The sequence below is a fragment of the Hordeum vulgare genome, chromosome 6H (genome assembly GCF_904849725.1).
Source record: "Hordeum vulgare subsp. vulgare chromosome 6H, MorexV3_pseudomolecules_assembly, whole genome shotgun sequence".
NCBI classification, from domain to species: Eukaryota; Viridiplantae; Streptophyta; class Magnoliopsida; order Poales; family Poaceae; genus Hordeum; species Hordeum vulgare.
The window spans coordinates 13,350,643-13,371,014 of NC_058523.1; the positions used below are offsets into that span (position 1 = coordinate 13,350,643).

The 20,372-nt window shown below is 44.4% G+C and overlaps 2 protein-coding genes and 1 long non-coding RNA gene across 4 annotated transcripts; 2 read left to right on the plus strand and 1 right to left on the minus strand.

The window, feature by feature from the left end:
- Window positions 1-14,040: 14,040 nt before the first annotated feature.
- LOC123404281 lies at window positions 14,041-15,083 on the minus strand. The gene is made up of 2 exons (XR_006611714.1): window positions 14,923-15,083; window positions 14,041-14,291 (listed from the first exon to the last, which is right to left on the minus strand). It is a non-coding gene; the product is annotated as an uncharacterized LOC123404281 (long non-coding RNA).
- A 1,164-nt stretch (window positions 15,084-16,247) lies between these two features.
- On the plus strand, window positions 16,248-16,616 carry LOC123404280 (TATA box-binding protein-associated factor RNA polymerase I subunit B-like). Its single transcript, XM_045098207.1, has one exon. The coding sequence runs from the start codon at window positions 16,248-16,250 to the stop codon at window positions 16,614-16,616; it is 369 nt and encodes a 122-aa protein (XP_044954142.1).
- Window positions 16,319-19,967, plus strand: LOC123404278 (TATA box-binding protein-associated factor RNA polymerase I subunit B-like). Of its 2 annotated transcripts, XM_045098204.1 has the most exons (5): window positions 16,322-16,779; window positions 16,855-17,453; window positions 17,537-17,693; window positions 18,356-18,480; window positions 19,106-19,967. In XM_045098204.1, exons 1-5 carry the CDS (start codon window positions 16,713-16,715, stop codon window positions 19,493-19,495), a joined length of 1,338 nt encoding a protein of 445 aa, XP_044954139.1. In that variant the 5' UTR covers window positions 16,322-16,712; the 3' UTR covers window positions 19,496-19,967. The 2 variants fall into 2 exon arrangements, with proteins under 2 accessions (XP_044954138.1, XP_044954139.1); XM_045098203.1 differs by having other exon boundaries at window positions 16,319-17,453.
- Window positions 19,968-20,372: the final 405 nt, after the last annotated feature.

Here is a 20,372-nt window from a genome sequence, read left to right on the forward strand (position 1 = left end):
GACTTGTGCTTCATTAAGTAGACATAACCATATCTACTCAAATCGTCAGTGAAGGTGAGAAAATAACGATATCCGCCGCGTGCCTCTACGCTCATCGAACCCCACACATCGGTATGTATGATTTCCAACAAGTCACTCGCACGCTCCATTGTTCCGGAGAACGGAGTTTTAGTCATCTTGCCCATGAGGCATGGTTCGCACGTGTCAAGTGAATCAAAGTCAAGTGACTCCAAAAGTCCATCGGCATGGAGTTTCTTCATGCACTTTACACCAATATGACCTAAGCGGCAGTGCCACAAAAATATGGCGCTATCATTGTTAACTCTAACTCTTTTGGTCTCAGTGTTATGTATGTGTGTATCACTATCAAGATTCAATATGAACAATCCTCTCACATTGGGTGCATGACCATAAAAGATGTTACTCATAGAAATAGAACAACCATTATTCTCTAACTTAAAAGAGTAACCGTCTCGCAATAAACAAGATCCAGATATAATGTTCATGCTCAACGCAGGCACTAAATAACAATGATTCAAGTTCATAACTAATCCTGATGGTAACTGAAGTGAAACTGTGCCGACGGCGATTGCATCAACCTTGGAACCATTTCCTACGCGCATCGTCACTTCATCTTTCGCCAACCTTCGTCTATTCCGCAGTTCCTGTTTCGAATTGCAAATATGAGCAACAGAACCGGTATCGAATACCCAGGCACTACTACGAGAGCCGGTTAAGTACACATCAATAACATGTATATCAAATATACCTGATTTTTCTTTGGCCGCCTTCTTATCAGCCAGATACTTGGGGCAATTGCGCTTCGAGTGACCCATACCCTTGCAATAGTAACACTCTGTTTCAGGCTTAGGTCCAGCTTTGGGTTTCTTCGTCGGATTGGCAACATGCTTGCCGCTCTTATTTGAATTACCCTTCTTGCCTTTGCCGTTTCTCTTGAAACTAGTGGTCTTATTCACCATCAACACTTGATGCTCTTTACGGAGTTCAGACTCTGGGACTTTCCGCATCGCAAACAACTCGCCGGGAGACTTGTTCATCCCTTGCATGTTGTAGTTCAACACAAAGCCTTTATAGCTTGGCGGCAGTGATTGAAGGATTCTGTCAGTGATAGCTTCTTGCGGGAGTTCAATCCCCAGCTCAGCTAGACGGTTTGAGTACCCAGACATTTTGAGCACATGTTCACTGACAGACGAGTTCTCCTCCATCTTGCAAGCATAGAATTTATCGGAGGTCTCATACCTCTCGATCCGGGCGTTCTTCTGAAAGATAAACTTCAACTCCTGGAACATCTCAAATGCTCCATGACGCTCAAAGCGACGTTGAAGTCCCGGTTCTAAGCCATACAAGACTGCACATTGAACTACTGAGTAGTTCTCCTTACGCGCTAACCAAGCGTTCTTAACATTCTGATCAGCCGTAGCGGGTGGTTCATCTCCTAGCGCAGCATTAAGGACATAATCCTTCTTCCCAGCTTGTAAGATTAGCTTAAGATTACGAGCCCAGTCTACAAAGTTGCTTCCATCATCTTTCAACTTAGCTTTCTCTAGGAACGTATTAAAATTCAGGGTGACTGTCGCGTGAGCCATGATCTACAACACAAATATATTCAAAGTGAACTTAGACTATGTTCAAGATAATTAGAGTTTAAGTTAATCAAATTACTCGCAAAACTCCCACTCAAAAAGTACATCTCTCTAGTCATTTGAGTGGTTCATGATCCACTTACACTAGCTCAAGTCCGATCATCACGTGAGTTGAGCATAGTTTCAGTGGTAAGCATCCCCATGCTAATCATATCATCTATATGATTCATGATCGACCTTTCGGTCTCATGTGTTCCGAGGCCATGTCTGCACATGCTAGGCTCGTCCAGCTTAACCCGAGTGTTCCGCGTGCGCAACTGTTTTGCACCCGTTGTATGTGAACGTTGAGTCTATCACACCCGATCATCACGTGGTGTCTCGAAATGACGAACTGTAGCAATGGTGCACAGTCGGGGAGAACACAATTTCGTCTTGAAATTTTAGTGAGAGATCACCTCATAATGCTACCGTCGTTCTAAGCAAAATAAGGTGCATAAAAGGATTAACATCACATGCAATTCATAAGTGACATGATATGGCCATGATCACGTGCTTCTTGATCTCCATCACCAAAGCACCGGCACGATCTTCTTGTCACCGGCGCCGCACCATGATCTCCATCAACGTGTCGCCATCGGGGTTGTCGTGCTACTCATGCTATTACTACTAAAGCTACATCCTAGCAAAATAGTAAACGCATCTGCAAGCACAAACATTAGTATAAAGACAACCCTATGGCTCCTGCCGGTTGCCGTACCATCGACGTGCAAGTCGATATTATCTATTACAACATGATCATCTCATACATCTAATATATCACATCACATCGTTGGCCATATCACATCACAAGCATACCCTGCAAAAACAAGTTAGACGTCCTCTAATTTTGTTGTTGCATGTTTTACGTGGTGACCATGGGTATCTAGTAGGATCGCATCTTACTTACGCAAACACCACAACGAAGATATATGAGTTGCTATTTAACCTCATCCAAGGACCTCCTCGGTCAAATCCGATTCAACTAAAGTTGGAGAAACTGACACCCGCCAGTCATCTTTGAGCAACGGAGTTACTCGTAGCGATGAAACCAGTCTCTCGTAAGCGTACGAGTAATGTCGGTCCGAGCCGCTTCGATCCAACAATACCGCGGAATCAAGAAAAGACTAAGGAGGGCAGCAAAACGCACATCACCGCCCACAAAAACTTTTGTGTTCTACTCGAGAAGACATCTACGCATGAACCTAGCTCATGATGCCACTGTAGGGGAACGTCACATGGGAAACAAAAAAAATTCTACGCGCATGAAGACCTATCATGGTGATGTCCATCTACGAGAGGGGATGTGTGATCTACGTACCCTTGTAGGCCGTACAGCAGAAGCGTTAGTAAATGCGGTTGATGTAGTGGAACGTCCTCACGTCCCTCGATCCGCCCCGCGAATCGTCCCGCGATCAGTCCCACGATCTAGTGCCGAACGGACGGCACCTCCGCGTTCAGCATACGTACAGCTCGACGATGATCTCGGCCTTCTTGATCCAGCAAGAGAGACGGAGAGGTAGAAGAGTTCTCCGGCAGCGTGACGGCGCTCCGGAGGTTGGTGATGATCTTGTCTCGGCAGGGCTCCGCCCGAGCTCCGCAGAAACGCGATCTAGAGGTAAAACCGTGGAGATATGTGGTCGGGCTGCCGTGGCAAAGTTATCTCAAATCAGCCCTAAAACCTCCGTATATATAGGGGGAGGAGGGGGAGCCTTGCCTTGGGGCGCAAGGACTTCCAAGGGGGTCGGCCGAGCCTAAGGGGGGAACCCTCCCCTTCCAAACCGAGTCCAACTAGGTTTGGAAGGAGGAGTCCTTCCCCCTTTTTCCACCTCCTCTTTTTTTTTCTTTTCTCTTTGATTTTCTTCCTATGGCGCATAGGGCCTTCTTGGGATGTCCCACCAGCCCACTAAGGGCTGGTGCGCCACCCCCAAGGCCTATGGGCTTCCCCGGGGTGGGTTGCCCCCCCCCCCCGGTTGAACACTCGGAACCCATTCGTCATTCCCGGTAACTCCGAAAACCTTCCGGTAATCAAATGAGGTCATCCTATATATCAATCTTCGTTTCCGGACCATTCCGGAAACCCTCGTGACGTCCGTGATCTCATCCGGGACTCCGAACAACATTCGGTAACCAACCATATAACTCAAATACGCATAAAACAACGTCGAACCTTAAGTGTGCAGACCCTGCGGGTTCGAGAACTATGCAGACATGACCCGAGTGACTCCTCGGTCAATATCCAATAGCAGGACCTGGATGCCCATATTGGGTCCCACATATTCTACGAAGATCTTATCGTTTGAACCTCAGTGCCAAGGATTCATATAATCCTGTATGTCATTCCCTTTGTCCTTCGGTATGTTACTTGCCCGAGATTCGATCGTCAGTATCCACATACCTATTTCAATCTCGTTTACCGGCAAGTCTCTTTACTCGTTCCGTAATACAAGATCCCGCAACTTACACTAAGTCACATTGCTTGCAAGGCTTGTGTGTGATGTTGTATTATCGAGTGGGCCCCGAGATACCTCTCTGTCACACGGAGTGACAAATCCCAGTCTCGATCCATACTAACTCAACGAACACCTTCGGATATACCTGTAGAGCATCTTTATAGTCACCCAGTTACGTTGCGACGTTTGATACACACAAAGCATTCCTCCGGTGTCAGTGAGTTATATGATCTCATGGTTATAGGAACAAATACTTGACACGCAGAAAACAGTAGCAACAAAATGACACGATCAACATGCTACGTCTATTAGTTTGGGTCTAGTCCATCACGTGATTCTCCTAATGACGTGATCCAGTTATCAAGCAACAACACCTTGTTCATAATCAGAAGACACTCACTATCTTTGATCAACTGGCTAGCCAACTAGAGGCTTGCTAGGGACAATGTTTTGTCTATGTATCCACACATGTATATAAGTCTTCATTCAATACAATTATAGCATGGGTAATAAACGATTATCTTGATACAGGAATTATAATAATAACTATATTTATTATTGCCTCTAGGGCATAATTCCAACACTTATACCCCCTTCCGAAATATGAGCGGCCCGATCTCTCCCCACGTGTCGGGCATCCGCCATTGATGCGCCGTGGGGCTCCGAGCCCACACCGGGCCCACCTGTCGGACCACCCGTCGTTCCTCTCGTCAGGCCCGACGCTACGTCCCCGGCCGCCCTCGTCGGAGCTCCAATCTCCGGCAACCGATCCCGAATCCACGCAAAAAACAAGGAAAGGCCACCATGTCACCGATATCTAGGGTTTCCCCTTCCCGAAGGCATCTCGCATCGATGGTTTCACCCCTCTCATCCTGAAGGACTAACCTGAGTTCCTCTCGACGAAGGAGTAGCTCGCCGTCGGCGAATCGAAGGTGCCGCGAGCCGATGTCTGCAGCGAAGGAAACACGCCATCTCGTGTCCCCTTCATCCTTTGGTCCTCTCGAGCTCGCCATCCGCGTATGTCTGATCTGAATCCGGCGACGCCAACGTCCCGTGAAGCGCGCGCGTTGCGGCGGGGAGGATCGTCGAGGCAGCGCGATGGCGGCGTTGCGGGAGAAGGGCAGTGGCACGGGCACGCCGGTGCGCCCGCCGTCCTCGTCTTGCAACAGTCCGTGTCGCGGGAGAAGGGATTTTCTAAAGGAACCTATTTAGGTATTCATCCACGGTAATGTAATGCACATCCAATATATTCAAATGTCAAAAGGGGGGGTGCTGCCATGAAGAATAGAGGAGGGGGTGATAGGGATCCTTGGGAATCAAAATAGCAATGCCATGGTCCGTGGAGAAGATGGGAAGCAAAGGGGCGCTACGATGGGGAAGAAGAAACGGAGCGTTGCGGCGGGGAAGAAGAAACGAAGCGGTGGTGTCGGTTTCCAGAAGAGAGGAGTCCTCTACGATTCTTTAAAATAGAAAAAGAAATTACATCAGGAGGTGACGTGGCAGCACTACAATCCAGGAAAAATCAATAGTGGGAGATAGCTATTTAGAAATAGAGGATATAGGAAAAGAGAGTGTCAAGTGAAGTCTTTGGGCCAAGCCTAAATTATGACAAAAAATCCCTCCCTTAGGTCAATCCCTCCCTCCAATCATAAATTATTGTTCCTTTGGTCAATCCCTCCCTCCCCCACGCCGCTCGCGCGTCTCTGCGCCCACCAGCCACGCCGACGGCGGGGAGGAGCCACGTCGACCGCCGGCAACGCCGTCACGCCACCGCGCCGCGCGAGTCCCCCTTCTCCTTCCTCTTTTACTCGTGCTGTCAACGGCTCTGTCGTTCTCTCTCGCTCGGCAACGGTGGCCTAGCCGCTCTGCGTTCTCTCTCGCTCGGCAACGGCGGCCTAGCCGCCTCGACGCGCCAATCGCTGGCGACCGCGTTAGGCCACCGCGTCGCGCGAGCCGAGCTAGCCCTTTTCCCCTTCCCTTCTTTCTCTGTTTCTCCACCACCCACGTCTCCTTTCTATGTCATCGAGGACAACGACGGCAGTGATTGAGCACACGACGACGTGAAGCAGCGGTGCCCCCTCTGTCCTCCTTGCCGGTGTGCGCGAGCTCCCGAGGGGGAGCGCGCCGCCGTCAAGCGGTGCGGTGGTGGTGCCGTTTTGCCCCCTTGGGGAGGTTGTGTTCTTCTTCCCCGCACCCCGGCTTGCCGATGCGTGTGGGGATCGAGAGGAACTCGTGCGGCCTTGCGGCGGCGCTCTTTGCCGGCGAGGCCTGAAGCCCTCTCCGGTGAGCTTTTGTTGTTTTTGTTATCTTTGCCCTGCTAGGGTTCTTTGGGGATGGGGAGTACTTTTCTGTTTTGTATCGAAAATCCTAAACCAATCTATGGCTGATACCATTGATTGAACCAGTAGATCGTGTGGGATAGGATTCCGGTAACAATAGTGATAGGTTTTACCTTGTCCTGTATTTGAGGTTCTCCCATCGGCATCCATGATGAGATGGTGAAGGCGGTGATGACAGAGAGATGGAGAGGTGGAGGTGGTGCTTCCCGTGAGCACCGCGCTAACCCTAGATTGGAAGGGAGTGTCGGTGGGATTTGTGGTGATGATAAAGTTTGTCAATCGTGCCCCGGCCCCCATCGTTGTTAATATAGCGCGGGTCACAGGGACCCACTAACCATAACGGATTGGACGCACCCGATCAGGACATGTGGATCGGGGTCCGCTGAGCCGTTGAACCCACACGGGAGAGATCAACCTAACACATAGATCCTGTGAAGAGTCCATCTATCCATTTCGTCGAGTTACCAACAATGGCCGCAATTGCCGATTCTTGGAGAGCAGGAGAGGAGCCCATATGGCCATATCCCGGACACAACCGGCAATGGTAAAAACGGCTGCCGTGTTCCGGCAGTGATCTCAGTGGAGCACGACGTTGCTTCCCGCCATGGAAAACCCCAGGCGTAGCTCAGCTATATGCCTATATTTATGGCCATGGAAAACGCAGGTGCGGCGCTCAACTCAACTCAACTAGCTCGGACTGAGTCGGAGCTCTCGTGATGGTTTGTGGCGACGGAGAAGCTGTTGTCGTCGGCGGTGGCGTCGCACCGGAGGGCCCGGGGCAGTTCCGTGTCGATTCCCGTCATTGGCCGACCGGGCGGCCGCGACGAGGTCCGTTGGCCGTGCTCAAAGTACCCGGAAACGGGAAACGGTAGGCCGTCCCTCGATCCCGATTCATCGATCCGGAATCGGATTCGGGAACGAGGCCGGTTTCACTATGATTCGATGAAGATTCAGCGTCCCCACAACCTGCACCTCGTTTCAGGTTCGACGATCCAATAGCCAAAACACCATATATAACTTACTCAAGCAACTGTTTCTTTTCTCAAGGACTTCTAGCTCTCCCTCCAGTCCATTAACTACAAGAGATCCATTAACTACAAGAATGCTGACCGTGAGGGAGTCTTCGTTCTTGATTGATTTATCCCTTTATGTACTCGCCATGAGCCCAATGAACACCACTAGACTCCTCGAACCATGGTACTGTACCAGGTTCATCGTACCCAAACGGATTGGATCGTGTCCCTGCTGTAAAAGAATCGTTTGAGAGATATATGTTGGAATTATGTGTCCTGCAACTATATTCAAATAACAGGAATTGCTAATATTCGGAATACCTTAGTATGGAATCATACATGTATTTATACATGGAATTACTTTACATGATTATCATGGAATTATTACTTGTTGGAATACTTGAGTTATATACTTATAAGGAAGTTGGTCAATTATCGGTGGAATATAATATATTTTATTTATTGGAAAGACTACCCGGATACGCTGATAATTGGAAGGAGCTAGATCGTATAATTAGATTACGGCCCTAATGTTGATCTACATAATTAGAGGAATTTACACTCTATTATGGCGCGTTGCTCACAAGCGTGTGCTCCAGGGACATAAACGGGTAGAATCCGTTAACAGATAAATATGATCGTGATTGGTAATTTGATCTGGACTCTATCCCAGAAAACTAGTTAAAAAAGACTAGGAATCTTATCTGTATAAGAGGTGGACTCTTTGGAAAGACGGTATAAGAAGGTCCCTACCCCCTAGCCTCAGATATACGATTGTGAGCGGCACCACGGATAAGCGCAGAGGAATAGGGGGTAGACCACAAACCCTGAATATCTAACATTGGTATCTTGAGCAGGTTCGGTTGCGGTCACCCTGATCCTAATCGCCGGCCAAATCCATGCCATCATCGATCCGTTCCGCTGCCAACTCTGCTGTATTGCCGCTGATGGCCTCTGAATCAACCGCAAACTATGTCCAAGCTCCACCCTCGACTCGTCCGATCGGCCTATGATTAGCTGCAACGAGTGCACGTGAACTCTGATGGAAGTTTTCCTTTTTCGCGAGGTTTTCACTCGATCCCGAAGCCGAAGCACATCAATCAATTGGATTTGTTTTTTCATGACGAGATCGAGGAAGATTAGCACTAGTAGTACGTGCTGGCTCGCTGACTCCTTGCCACACACGTGATCATGGAGGGGACAAACAACAGTACTTGTGTGTTGTGCATGAGGAATTAGGAATCAAACAAGATCGATCTGTTCCGCGCTTCGACGAGATACCTTGCTACAGCTCGTTCCATCTAAGCTCCGACGTGCCGTCGACCTTGTCGGATCGACGTTTTATTGCTCCACCTTGTCGTTCGTCGAACTCATGCAGAACCGGCGCCTTGTGCCCAACGAGCTAGCTTCTCGGGGAAGGGAGATAATGCAAGGCTTGACCACGCCTGTTGCTACAGTACTTGGTGTGGGGAACGAGGAAAGTTGTTTGTTGCTGCTGTTAATTCTACTTGCATGGTCAGTCGATTTGACGAATTGAGCATAATTCACACGAATCCAGACTTCAAGTTCTACAGTATCACGGTTTGGACGGTTGTATTTTCTGTGAGAAAATTGGTGAGCATACCGGGAAAGGCCAAATAAAAAGGGCACTATTGAGGAAAAGGAAATATATGTTGAACAATACGGGACTTCAATAATGGATAGCAAATGTCTTGCGGTTGTTTGGGGGGAAGGATGTGATCTGCATGCACGGAATGTTATTTGCTCTATGGAGGAAGACATAAACTCTTTGAGGGAAGGATCTGATCAAATTCTAGTGGTTACACCTCAAGGAGGAAGATGTAATACTTTATTATCAGTGTAATGGGTGAGCAGAAAGGTACGTCTATAATTTATAGACACGGAATTTTTTGTTTACCACTATTTTTTCCAGAATAGTTGTGTTGCACATCCTAGTTATATATTATATACCTCCATGCAAACAATTCCAAGGAACTGCTAAACTTGATAAACTTGGAATTGGAAATAATGTCCTCATACTCCATTGTGGAGGAAAATTATTATTGATTGACACACTATTATACTAATTTGCACGAGACGGAATTCAAAAAAAAACATATATATTATTGAGCATCACTTGTGTGTGGAGGAATACGAGAGTCACTCCTGGGACAAGGAAATTTTCTCTTCATTTGCCGGTATGTCTAATGAGAATATTTGCACTATATATGTTATTTGTGGATACTCTTTCAAATAGTTGGATTAAGGTGTTGGTTCATATGCATCTTTTATTGTTGGAATATCATAGTAACTTTATTGGCATGCAACAATCTCAAAGAAAATTGATGTACTTTGGATTGGAAATTATGCCATGAAACTTCCTTGTGAAGGAAAACTATTATTGTTATACAACACTTTGTGCAACTTCCATGAGAAGGGATTTCATTTATTTTTATCTTGGAATCTATTGATTATGACATACTATTTGGAAAAGGAAGAGAAGAAATATTGCTCAATGGTTAAATTAGTGCATTATGGATTTTCACACAATAGTCTATCTTTCTTGATGTCCATTGGAAGTTGGCAAACAAATTTGTTTATTTGGAAAAGATAACTCTATATAGAGGAATACTGACAATGGGAACACATGCTTGGAATTTTATTATCTACGTCATCAACGACTTGGTCACATATCTTGGAACTAGATGAATTAGCTTATTGATTCTGGAATTCTAAACTTTAGTGGGAGGACTTTGGTATTTTGTGAAGCATATATACTGGACATTTTTACTGGCACACCTTTTATTAAGGTGGAAGGAGATTACAAAAGGAAACTTCACATCATTTTTTTTAATACAGTTATGGTATTCTTTTCCCACTCCCACTAGAGGCTAGATTACTTATTTTGTCACATTCATTGATAATTGCACTTGATATGGTTATGTTTATACTAATTGAAATACAAGTCGGAGTGTTTTATTGTGCTTGTCACATTACGTACTGAAGTGGAAAATCAGTTGATTAAAAGATATAAAAGTTTTGACAACTGATTGGTGGGGGATAGTACACTTCAGGAATATGCCAATTGAACATGAAAAAAGAGCCTGGAACTATTCACCATTGTAATAGACCGCACACTCTGCAATTAAATGGAGGAATTGAATACTTTTTACTACCATTTGTTTTTTGGAAGAAGCATCGCATATATACTGTTGGTTGTCAATATCGCACAGTCACTTGGCAGAGAATTCCTAATTACTACAAAGCACACACCAGTAAAAAAAAATTCCCATGGTTATTCTAGTGGATGAAAGGGTGTTTTCTTTTTAAGGAAAACTGGTGGAAAGGAGGAACACAGTTATTTTTATGATCAAGTGGAATCTATACAATCATACTGGAATATAATCTTGACCCCAAGGAAACTACAAGTGACACTCCCAACACCGACATGCTTAGAATAAGTGGGAGGAATTAACTTGGAATGCCATCTATGGATAATTGTTATGTGTTTTTGGGGAAAACTCACTCTATATTTTGGAGGAAGTCTCTTGAGAAGGCTCAGTTTTTTTTTGTCAATGTCAACTATGGGTGGAAGAAATGAGGGAAGGAATAAACTCATTGAGGAATTATATAGTTTGGGAACTTATTATCATACCATATATCGCAAGCCCATTGTTTGTAAATGTTTTTATTCATTTGTGAGGAAATTTGACTCACTGGAATATTATAATGTCACTCTTGTTATTCACTTCTTCACACAAAGGGAAATATACTTTGTGGAAACTCTTTCTCCTGGAATTTTGGGAAAGAGGAACTAAATCATAGTTTGCTAATTGAATACACTATTGTATGATGTTATAACAAGCTTCACATCAATGGAATAGCAGGTCATATGGTTTTCTAAATGAAGCAAGGAGGTCATCTGGAAATGTAAGTGTAAACTATTTTGCATCATTATTGTATACATTAACATTGTTTTGTTGTTTGCAATGATAAAATCGCATTGATGGAAGTGAAAGCTTGGTCATGTTTTAACTTTCATATGAAAGGAATGTTTTGAAGCTTCCTATGTTTTGGGAGTGGAACCACATAAGACATGTTTTTTGAAATGTTTCTATGGAAAATTGCAAACTTGTTGAAGTACCTAAACCAAAGTCGGTGAGGAATTATGTTTGAACTCCTGAGGAAAAAGGGATAATACATGGTGTTAAAATTTACTGTATCTTTGTTATACAATCGTACCTTAGCTTCCGGAATTTATGCTGCAGTCAAGTAGTGGAAGGAAATACAAGAAGCTAAGGGAATGTCACACATCATATTAGATTATGGAAAGTGCATCATGACAAGTCACTTTTAAAATACATTGAGGAAGCAATTATCGTATCTACGAGATGAGAAATAAGTCCAGGTACGCATGTTCAATTTTATTATTTGTAGTACTAATATGGTGCAGGTTCACTGACTAAAGTCAGGAATTTCATTAAAACAAGGTTACTTATGGAACTTCATTTACTGATTGGATTTGATATTTACGTGGTTTTGAAAATTTATTCATCATGATTATCATATATTTTGACTTAATGTGGAATTATTCATAGTATTGATATATGTGACTGGAAATAATTAATGCGGAATTTTACTTGAGGAAACAAAATACTTAAGGTGCCTCTAAAGGTGGAATTGCACTCGAGGAAATAATACTCGAGACGCCGAAGACAGCTATGCTGGAATAATTAGGCGAAAACTAAGGTCTCTAGTGATCTTAGGGATCACAACAAGGAAACATATTAAGGGGATATATCACAATATATTTATGGAGTTTTCAACATAGTGTTAATATGATTGTTGGTCCCTTGACTAAGCTTCTTACTCAGGAGGTATTTGGCAAACATGTTTAGGCTATGGATTTATGTATATTTGAATGATCGTTTTGGACAAGTGGGAGATGTTGGAATTATGTGTCCTGTAACTATATTCAAACAATAGGAATTGCTAATATTCGGAATACCTTAGTATGGAATCATACATGTATTTATACATGGAATTACTTTACATGATTATCATGGAATTATTATTTGTTGGAATACTTGAGTTATATACTTAAGGAAGCTGGTCAATTATCGGTGAAATACAATATATTTTATCTATTGGAAAGACTACCTGGGTACGCTGATAATTGGAAGGAGCTAGATCGTATAATTAGATTACGGCCCTAATGTTGATCTACATAATTAGAGGAATTTACACTCTATTATGGCGCGTTGCTCACAAGCGTGTGCTCCAGGGACATAAACGAGTAGAATTCGTTAACAGACAAATATGATCGTGGTTGGTAATTTGATCTGGACTCTATCCCGGAAAACTAGTTAAAAAAGACTAGGAATCATATCTGTATAAGAGGTGGACTCTTTGGAAAGACAGTATAATAAGGTCCCTACCCCCTAGCCTCAGATATGCGATTGTGAGCGGCACCACGGATAAGCGCAGAGGAATAGGGGGTAGACCACAAACCCTGAATATCTAACAATATATACCCCGTTATATCCAATTTTTTTATTTCAGCCACCGACTCTCGTTCCTCGTTCCCACCGTACCGGAAACATGACAACTATGGTCGTTCTCCGCGCCGGCAAGGAGCTCGTCTTCTTCCAGGTGGTCAACCACGAGGTGCCGAAACGGACCATGCGCGAGCGAGCTGGGGGCGGCATGCGCCGACTTCTTCTGCCTTCCGACGGCGGACAAGGCGGCCCTGTACTCGGAGGACACGGAGCAGACCAACCGGCTCTTCTCCACCACCATGTACGTCTCCGGCGGGCGAGAGCTACTGGCGCGACAGACGGAGCCCGCTACCCTGTGGTCCGTGGAGCGCACCAAGCCGGGCTGGCCGGAGAAGCCGGCCGCATTTTTTCGAGCAACTAATTAGCAAGCATTTTTTTTATCGTGAGAGGCGTGGTTTTTCCGACCGGTTTTTCCGTCTGATCTTTTTCATGAAAAAAAGTTTGTCACAATCTATCAACATGAGATCTAATTTTGAAGAACCAACAATGAAAACGGGTCGGGATTTGGACGCATGGTTTAAGAGATAAAATATTTTAAAAATACGAATCTACGAAAAAGAATAACTCTTAGGTTATCACAAGTGACACACACACAGTGCGCCACTTGTTCGAATCTAAGAAGGTGGAAGTGATCTTAGAAAGAAATACTTTTCAATTAATAATTTCGTAAAATGAAAGCAAAAGAACCGGAAGGCTATGTCACATTGTAATGGATTTGGTCCATTAAAGAACCGACTGAGCGAAATATGTAGTCAGTCAAAAAAACAACACACAGCCCAGCCCATAAAAAGGTACACGAATCTTAAGTATAAATCAACGGCCCAAGTATTTGAGTAACCCACAATTAATTTCCAGGCGACTTACATATAGCTAAAGTACATTTATATACCAAGTTAAAATAACATACTTATATATTTGTAAATTCAAACTTGTTTCCAGGATTCTAGCCTTCGAAGGCACACCGGATCTATGTACAAAACATGATGGTGCTTACGTAGAAAAAGACATAACAAACTACTAGTCAAACAAAACAAATGGTTAAATTTCATTAATTCATTATCTCATGCGTTGTTTTGAAAAATAAATGACTCCAAAAATGCAATGTTGCATCATCGCCTTGCATGTTTATACTTCTGGTCACAAACGACGCAGGCACAAAACAGAGAGGTAGAATAACCAGTACAATAAGCCTCCTTGACAATTTTCCCTTTGTAGGTATTCATGCAGTCCTGTCTACAATGATCAGTTATGCACGATGCACTTGATGTAAGTCGTGTTTTGCATTTCTCTGCAACAAAAGAAAATATCGGTCAAACAATGCAATATCAGAAACGGTAAGGCTTTGAAGGAAGATATAGGCGCCCCACTACGAGTGGTTCAATGACTACTTTGTAGCACATACTAGTTTTAGTCATTGGATTTGCTGGCTTGGTCCACTTATATCATCATGTCATTTGATCACGAGCCTCTCTATCTTGCAACATGCATAGTCAATTTCAAATTCCACCGCATTTTTATGAAATAATAAACTTTATATATTTATATTTCATTTGGCCTTTTGTTTCTACAGAGATTATCGCATAGCTTAAATCATAAGGGTAAAATTATGGTGTGCACAATATTTAGAAATCTATATCCACATCACAGTAGTTTCAACTAAATGGGAACACGCGCAGTTGAAATGTATAATATATTTCTGTTGTTGGAAAAGAATAAGAAACTAATCCGTGCACAAATAGTACTAATATCTTGGGTTAACAAGTCAGGAATTTCTCATGAGACAGAGCTCTAGGGTTAACACAGCTAAAGTGGTAATATCTTGCACTATTTTTAGACCAAAAACTGTACATTGTTTCTCTTGGCAAAAACGAAGAGCACGCGAAGGGAGACAATAGGGAGGGAGAGGCATTGGGCGGTACCAGCGTGAGTGCAGTTTCCTAGCAGCAAAAGCGCCAGCAGAAACCAAAGAGTAGCTTTCCCCTCCATGTGTAGATTGCATAAACTTGTTCTTCCACCTTGTTCGTGTGTTTCCTTTCAACTTGTGTGTTGAGCAGTATTCCCCCGTCCACCAATCTCAGACTTTCCAGACGCTAAGTTTTCTCACTTTAAACGTGCATTACCTGCAGCACTAAGCGCGTCATGCAAAAGATCGAGGCATTAATGGTGCACTAAGCGGGTCATTCAAAGGATCAAGGCATTAATGGTCCCACAATCGAGCATTAATCTACATATACTTATATGGGAGGCTCTACAAATTTTAGTTTTAACTTGCTCAATTATCACATGATCATACAGATTTTCTTAGATTAATATTGTCATGCGGATTTATGAAATTTGACTTCAGACAAATTTTATATGCGGACTAAAAGTAAACAGAGGGAGTATCACACTATCATTGAAATTTGAATTCCAAAATTAGCTTATCTTGCCAAGACATGATTTAGGTGCATCAATTCGAGGTTTGTGAACTACTTTTACCCAACTAAGAGTCCGGCTCCTCCGAATCCTGAACTCCTGCTTCTCCATGCAAAATGCTGCTCCTTGTAAAAAATTGAGCTAGGAAAAACTGTTTGGCATGCAGCTTCACTCCTGATTCACGGGAGAGGCAGAAGCGAGTGAGTCGAGCGCTGCAGCTCGAACCGTTTTTCACTTCGCGTTGGCAATTTCTTTGTAAATCTTACCAACTCTGTGATGTGAAAGATTTGAGATCCTGAAACCGATCGCTCTGTAAAATTACACCGTATCCCGCTCCGCTCCAGATTTTCAACTCTATAGAGTTTGAGCGTTCGGGCCGCTCCACCGGCTCCAGCAGTGGAGTTGAGGAGTGGAGAGAGTCCGAACATGCTCTAAGTTGGTGGTTTTGTGAACTTTCATCTGTTACCCCGTCCCAAAATTCTTCTGTTGTTGGTATGTTGTCCCATGGGCGGCCTGTTCACCCGCTTGTGCTAGCTTGTTTTTCTTTCTTCTGCTGTTGCTTTTGCCGCTAATTTTCAAAAAATGGCAGAACTTGAAAAGTTTCCCGTCGTAATTTTTTTTCAAAATGGGTATGAATTAAAAAATGTTGGCAAGTTTTAAAAAACCCAGAAATTCAAGAAAGTTTGCAAATTTGAAAAATATTCACGATTTTGAAAAACAAAGTCACTCCAGAACATGTAAGCCCACGTGAAGCCTACTAACCCAACTCCGGCCCATCTAACATGGACAGACCGGCAGTTCTTCAGCTAGGTCGCGAGCGGCCGCTCCCATGGACGACGAGGGCGGCGCCTCCCCGTCCCACCACGGCGGCGGCGGCGGCGGCGGCGGAAGCATCCGCCTGCAATGCGAATGCGGCTTCAAGGACGACTACATTCTCGACGACACCGACGACGGCCGCTTCTACTGCGTCCAGTGCTCCGTCGACCACAACACCCAGGCGACCGCCGTCGATGACGCCGATTTCCGAACCCCGGGCAACATGTCCTTTCACCGAGTTTCCCAACCCTCCAAAACCCCTACCAGAGCCATCAACCCCCCCGTTGCCCCTCCCTTCGAGGAAGAAATCGACGAGCTGGGGGCTCAGGTACGGCGGCGCTACGTGGAGGGCCTGCAGGTGTTCCTCTACCAGCAGCTGTAGGTGCTGGTCGAGAGGTGCCGGGTGAGCGCGCTCGTCTGCGGCGTGGCCCGAACCGTCTGGCTGCGATGGGTGGCCGCCTCCAAGGTGTTCGACGGAATGTGGACGCGGAAGGTGCTCGCCGAGGATGCGTCCGCGCAGAGACCGAAGCGTTCTGCCAGTGGAGGTGGTGATGTTCAGTTATCACAACTGAAAGACAAGAACAAACTTGATCAACATATGTGGTTTCTTATGTGTGCAGGCGAGCAGAAACCTCAGGGGGTGAAGCGTGAACGGGCGGATGAAGCCTCGCCTCGTAGAGACAGGCGAAGGGTCGAGTTCATCTATCTGCGCTCGTCGAGGAAGATGCTGCCGCTCTACTCGACATTGTCTGTCTCTTTCCTGGCCTGTCATATTGCCCGGGAAGCCATCCTACCGACCGACATTTATAAGTGGGCGATGGAGGGTAAGCTTCCTTACGTGGCAGCATTTACCGAGGTTGACAGGCTTCTTGGGAGCCCTGGAAAACACTGCCCTCTGAATGCGAGGCAACTCTTCAGGCCAGTCCGAGTGATTGGAGCGTGGCAGCTGGAAGCTGCAGCTGGGTCCATAGCGCAAAGAATAGGCTTGCAGCTTCCTTCAGTTAATTTTTATGCTATTGCTCAACGCTACTTGAATGAGTTGTATCTGCCGGTAGAAAGAATCCTTCCCCATGCTTGCCGCATCTATGAATGGGCAATGCCTCCAGAACTCTGGTTGTCTAGTAATCCAGCTAGGATCCCTACACGGGTCTGTGTAATGGCTATACTAATAGTGGCCTTAAGACTTCAGTATAACATCAATGGTCAAGGGATATGGGAGGTGGGTATTCAATATGGAGTCACTCTCTTAAGTCATGTAAGATCTGCCATAAATATGATGGGCTGAACTTCTTTTTTCTTCAGGAGATTTGCGAGGCGGCAAGAAATGCAGGTGGGTCTGATCGTGATGCAAATTTATCACCATCAATGAATCTTGATGGCGGTACCAGTGCGGAGTTTGGCACAAGAGAATTGCTATGGACTCTGGTACATGGCTATGATAAAATTGACGTTGCACATGGTAATTGTTTGACCATTGCTTTGCATCTACATCAAAAAGAAAAAATATTGTAATATATTCATGTCAGCTCTCATCCTTATGTTGTCCCTTAGCGATTTATATACTTACCTCTTATGTGCTCACTAAAAACATATTCTCATTCTTTCTTACACAAAAGCTCTGATAAAGAGTATTCTAAAACATTTTATTATGTTTCAAGGGATCCAATGTTTCAAAAATTCAACCAAGATAGAGCTGCACTTCTCTCTTTCTTTTGTACAGATGGTGTTCAGTAACTCCCCTTTAGTGAGAACGGAGCATCTATCTGTTGGCATGGCACGTCCGTGCGCGGCCAGCCCGACTGCGTTCGAGTTTTAGCTCTATCGCCTTATGCTCAAGGATGCTCCTTCTATTGAATAAAGGCCCAATGGATAGTCCTGATTGGTCTGGTTTGTTATATCTTGTAATATGTCAAGGAAGCTTAGAAGTACAATAATGTTTAAGTATATTGGACAAGAAAAATGTGCATTCCATTCTCATCTGTTAAATATAAATGTTCACAGTGGTATATTTTCTCTGATTATGATTGTTTGTTTCGGAGTGAATGCATTCTAGGGTATACTTTTTACTAGACCAAATGCTTAATAGTGGTACAAAATTGACGAAGTTTTCTTATTCTACAGACTATTCGAAGGACCTTCACTCATATCTCAGATATTGCAAAGATGTTGTTTTTCCTGGGATTGCATGTTCAGTTGAAGAAGAGCACTTAATAGGGATCTTCCAGGATCTGTACAAAGGACGAGAGGTAACACACCCAACTTAATGTTGTTGTGAACTCTTATTCCTTTTTCGCATCAAGTGATAAAATTGTGGTGTCTCTTTCGAAAAGTCCATCATGATTACTGTTGATCTTATTGGAGTCATCAAATTCTTTCCGTAATCCTATTTTGTCTTGCCCAATCACTTTACTTTGAGCTTGTGAGCTGTATGGACATATGATAAAACTCTCACTATATATGTAGTGTAACAAGGTTAAAAATTATGCCCCTAGGTGCCCGCATGTGCTCGCCTACATGCTCATAAGCGGTGAACAAGTAGCCTTGGCACTAGGTGGTGGTCTAGCCAGCCAGCCAGGAATTGACCTCTTTGGTGGGGAAGCGACCTCAGTACGGAAGGAGAAGGGAACTGCTGTTACTCAGGCCTGCCTAGACAGGGTAGATGCTAGGCGATCACAAAATGAACGCCTAGCGCCTAGTGCCTTTATGTACCTTTTGTGCAAACAATTAACAAGGTTCTATGTATGCATATTATTTCAGGAACAAAATCACCATGAAATAAATACACAAATGATCTTAGAATCAAACGCAATTGGTACGTGTCTTTTGTCGGCGATTGTTGTTGATTTGATGTCTAAACCTGTCGCATTGTAGGATGAGAATTCAAAAGGCCACACCAGAAATGGACTGAATAAACGAGGTCGGGACGGGACTTCTGTTGGTGCAAGGTACTTTTCTGCATCATCATCATCAGGGATACAAAGTATCAAGTCAGAAATGGAAGACCATGGATTTTGTTATATGCCGCCAAGGAAATGGCCAAGATCAGATGGCTACCTTCACTATAGAAGGAAGACAATGACTGGTCGTCTTGTTTGTGCCGGACATGCTGATTATTACCTGTTGATACGCTCATTTGCCAAACTTGCGGAAGTTGATATTATGGTTATGCATGCTAGTGTGTTAAAACTTGAGAGGAGACTTGGCTGGATAGAGGAAAGAATAGGCAGAAGCTTGGATGCCTTGCAGAATCTACCTACCTAAGCAAATGATGCGAAAATACATGTTTCAGGCTGAAGTTTTTGATGGATTGCCACTTTGCCTAGTCAGTAATTGGTGATGAGTTATGGTTCTTATATCGGGAAAAGAGATTATGTTTGTAGTTTGGATCTCATGATCCTGGACCAGACGATGAGGATCCAAACAACAGACTCTCTTGCAAGATCCTGCTGACAAAGTGAACAGTAATCCGTATCTCAACTTGTGCTAACGATTCCCATGGAGATGTTCTTAGACCGTAGTTCACTTTGGTGGCAAGTTATAGTCATCCTCTGCGAGATTTATCAGCTCAAATGTAAAAAGTTACCAAGGGCACTATGGAATTTATTTTAGTTGACAAGTTTTCACCTTTTTTTATTTATGAATTATCCACCTCACCGTTTGCTTGTAGGAAAATATGTTGTTGTACCAGACTTTTTCGCCTCATGTCTATGGAGCCTGTTTGTTTCTTAGGTTATTGATTTCTTTTGTACTACTGGATTTAGCTAGGAAAAACTAATGTTAGAAAAAATAATTGTAATGTCTACATAAAATAATTCTTCACTGTTGTCATGCGGAAGTATGTGCTCTTGAGAGCTGCTTTGAATTATCCGCTAAATAACATCACCATTTTGACGATGGAGCCCCCACATGGCATGTTTCTTTACTCCTCCACAAGAAAAGACCCCAGCCTTTCTTCCTCCTCCAGTTGGTGTCGCGGGTCGGTCCGCCCTATCTTGCCTTTGGGCCATGGAGATGCGGGGGATCACACCCCCGCTCACCCTACCCCCCCCCCCCCCCCCCCCCCCCCCCCCCCCCGCGGTCAATGGAAGGGTTCAACTTTTTGGTTGGGGTTCTGTGGCAGTGGCGGTGTCCCCTCACT

Excerpts from the sequence above, each read along its gene's own strand:
- LOC123404280 (XM_045098207.1), top strand. The coding sequence starts at position 16,248 with ATGGACGACGAGGGCGGCGCCTCCCCGTCCCACCACGGCGGCGGCGGC.
- LOC123404278 (XM_045098203.1), top strand. The coding sequence starts at position 16,713 with ATGTGGACGCGGAAGGTGCTCGCCGAGGATGCGTCCGCGCAGAGACCG. Across the intron at positions 17,454-17,536 it reads ATGGTCAAGGGATATGGGAG|GAGATTTGCGAGGCGGCAAG; the intron begins GTGGGTATTCAA and ends TTTTTTCTTCAG. Across the intron at positions 18,481-19,105 it reads ATCTGTACAAAGGACGAGAG|GATGAGAATTCAAAAGGCCA; the intron begins GTAACACACCCA and ends GTCGCATTGTAG.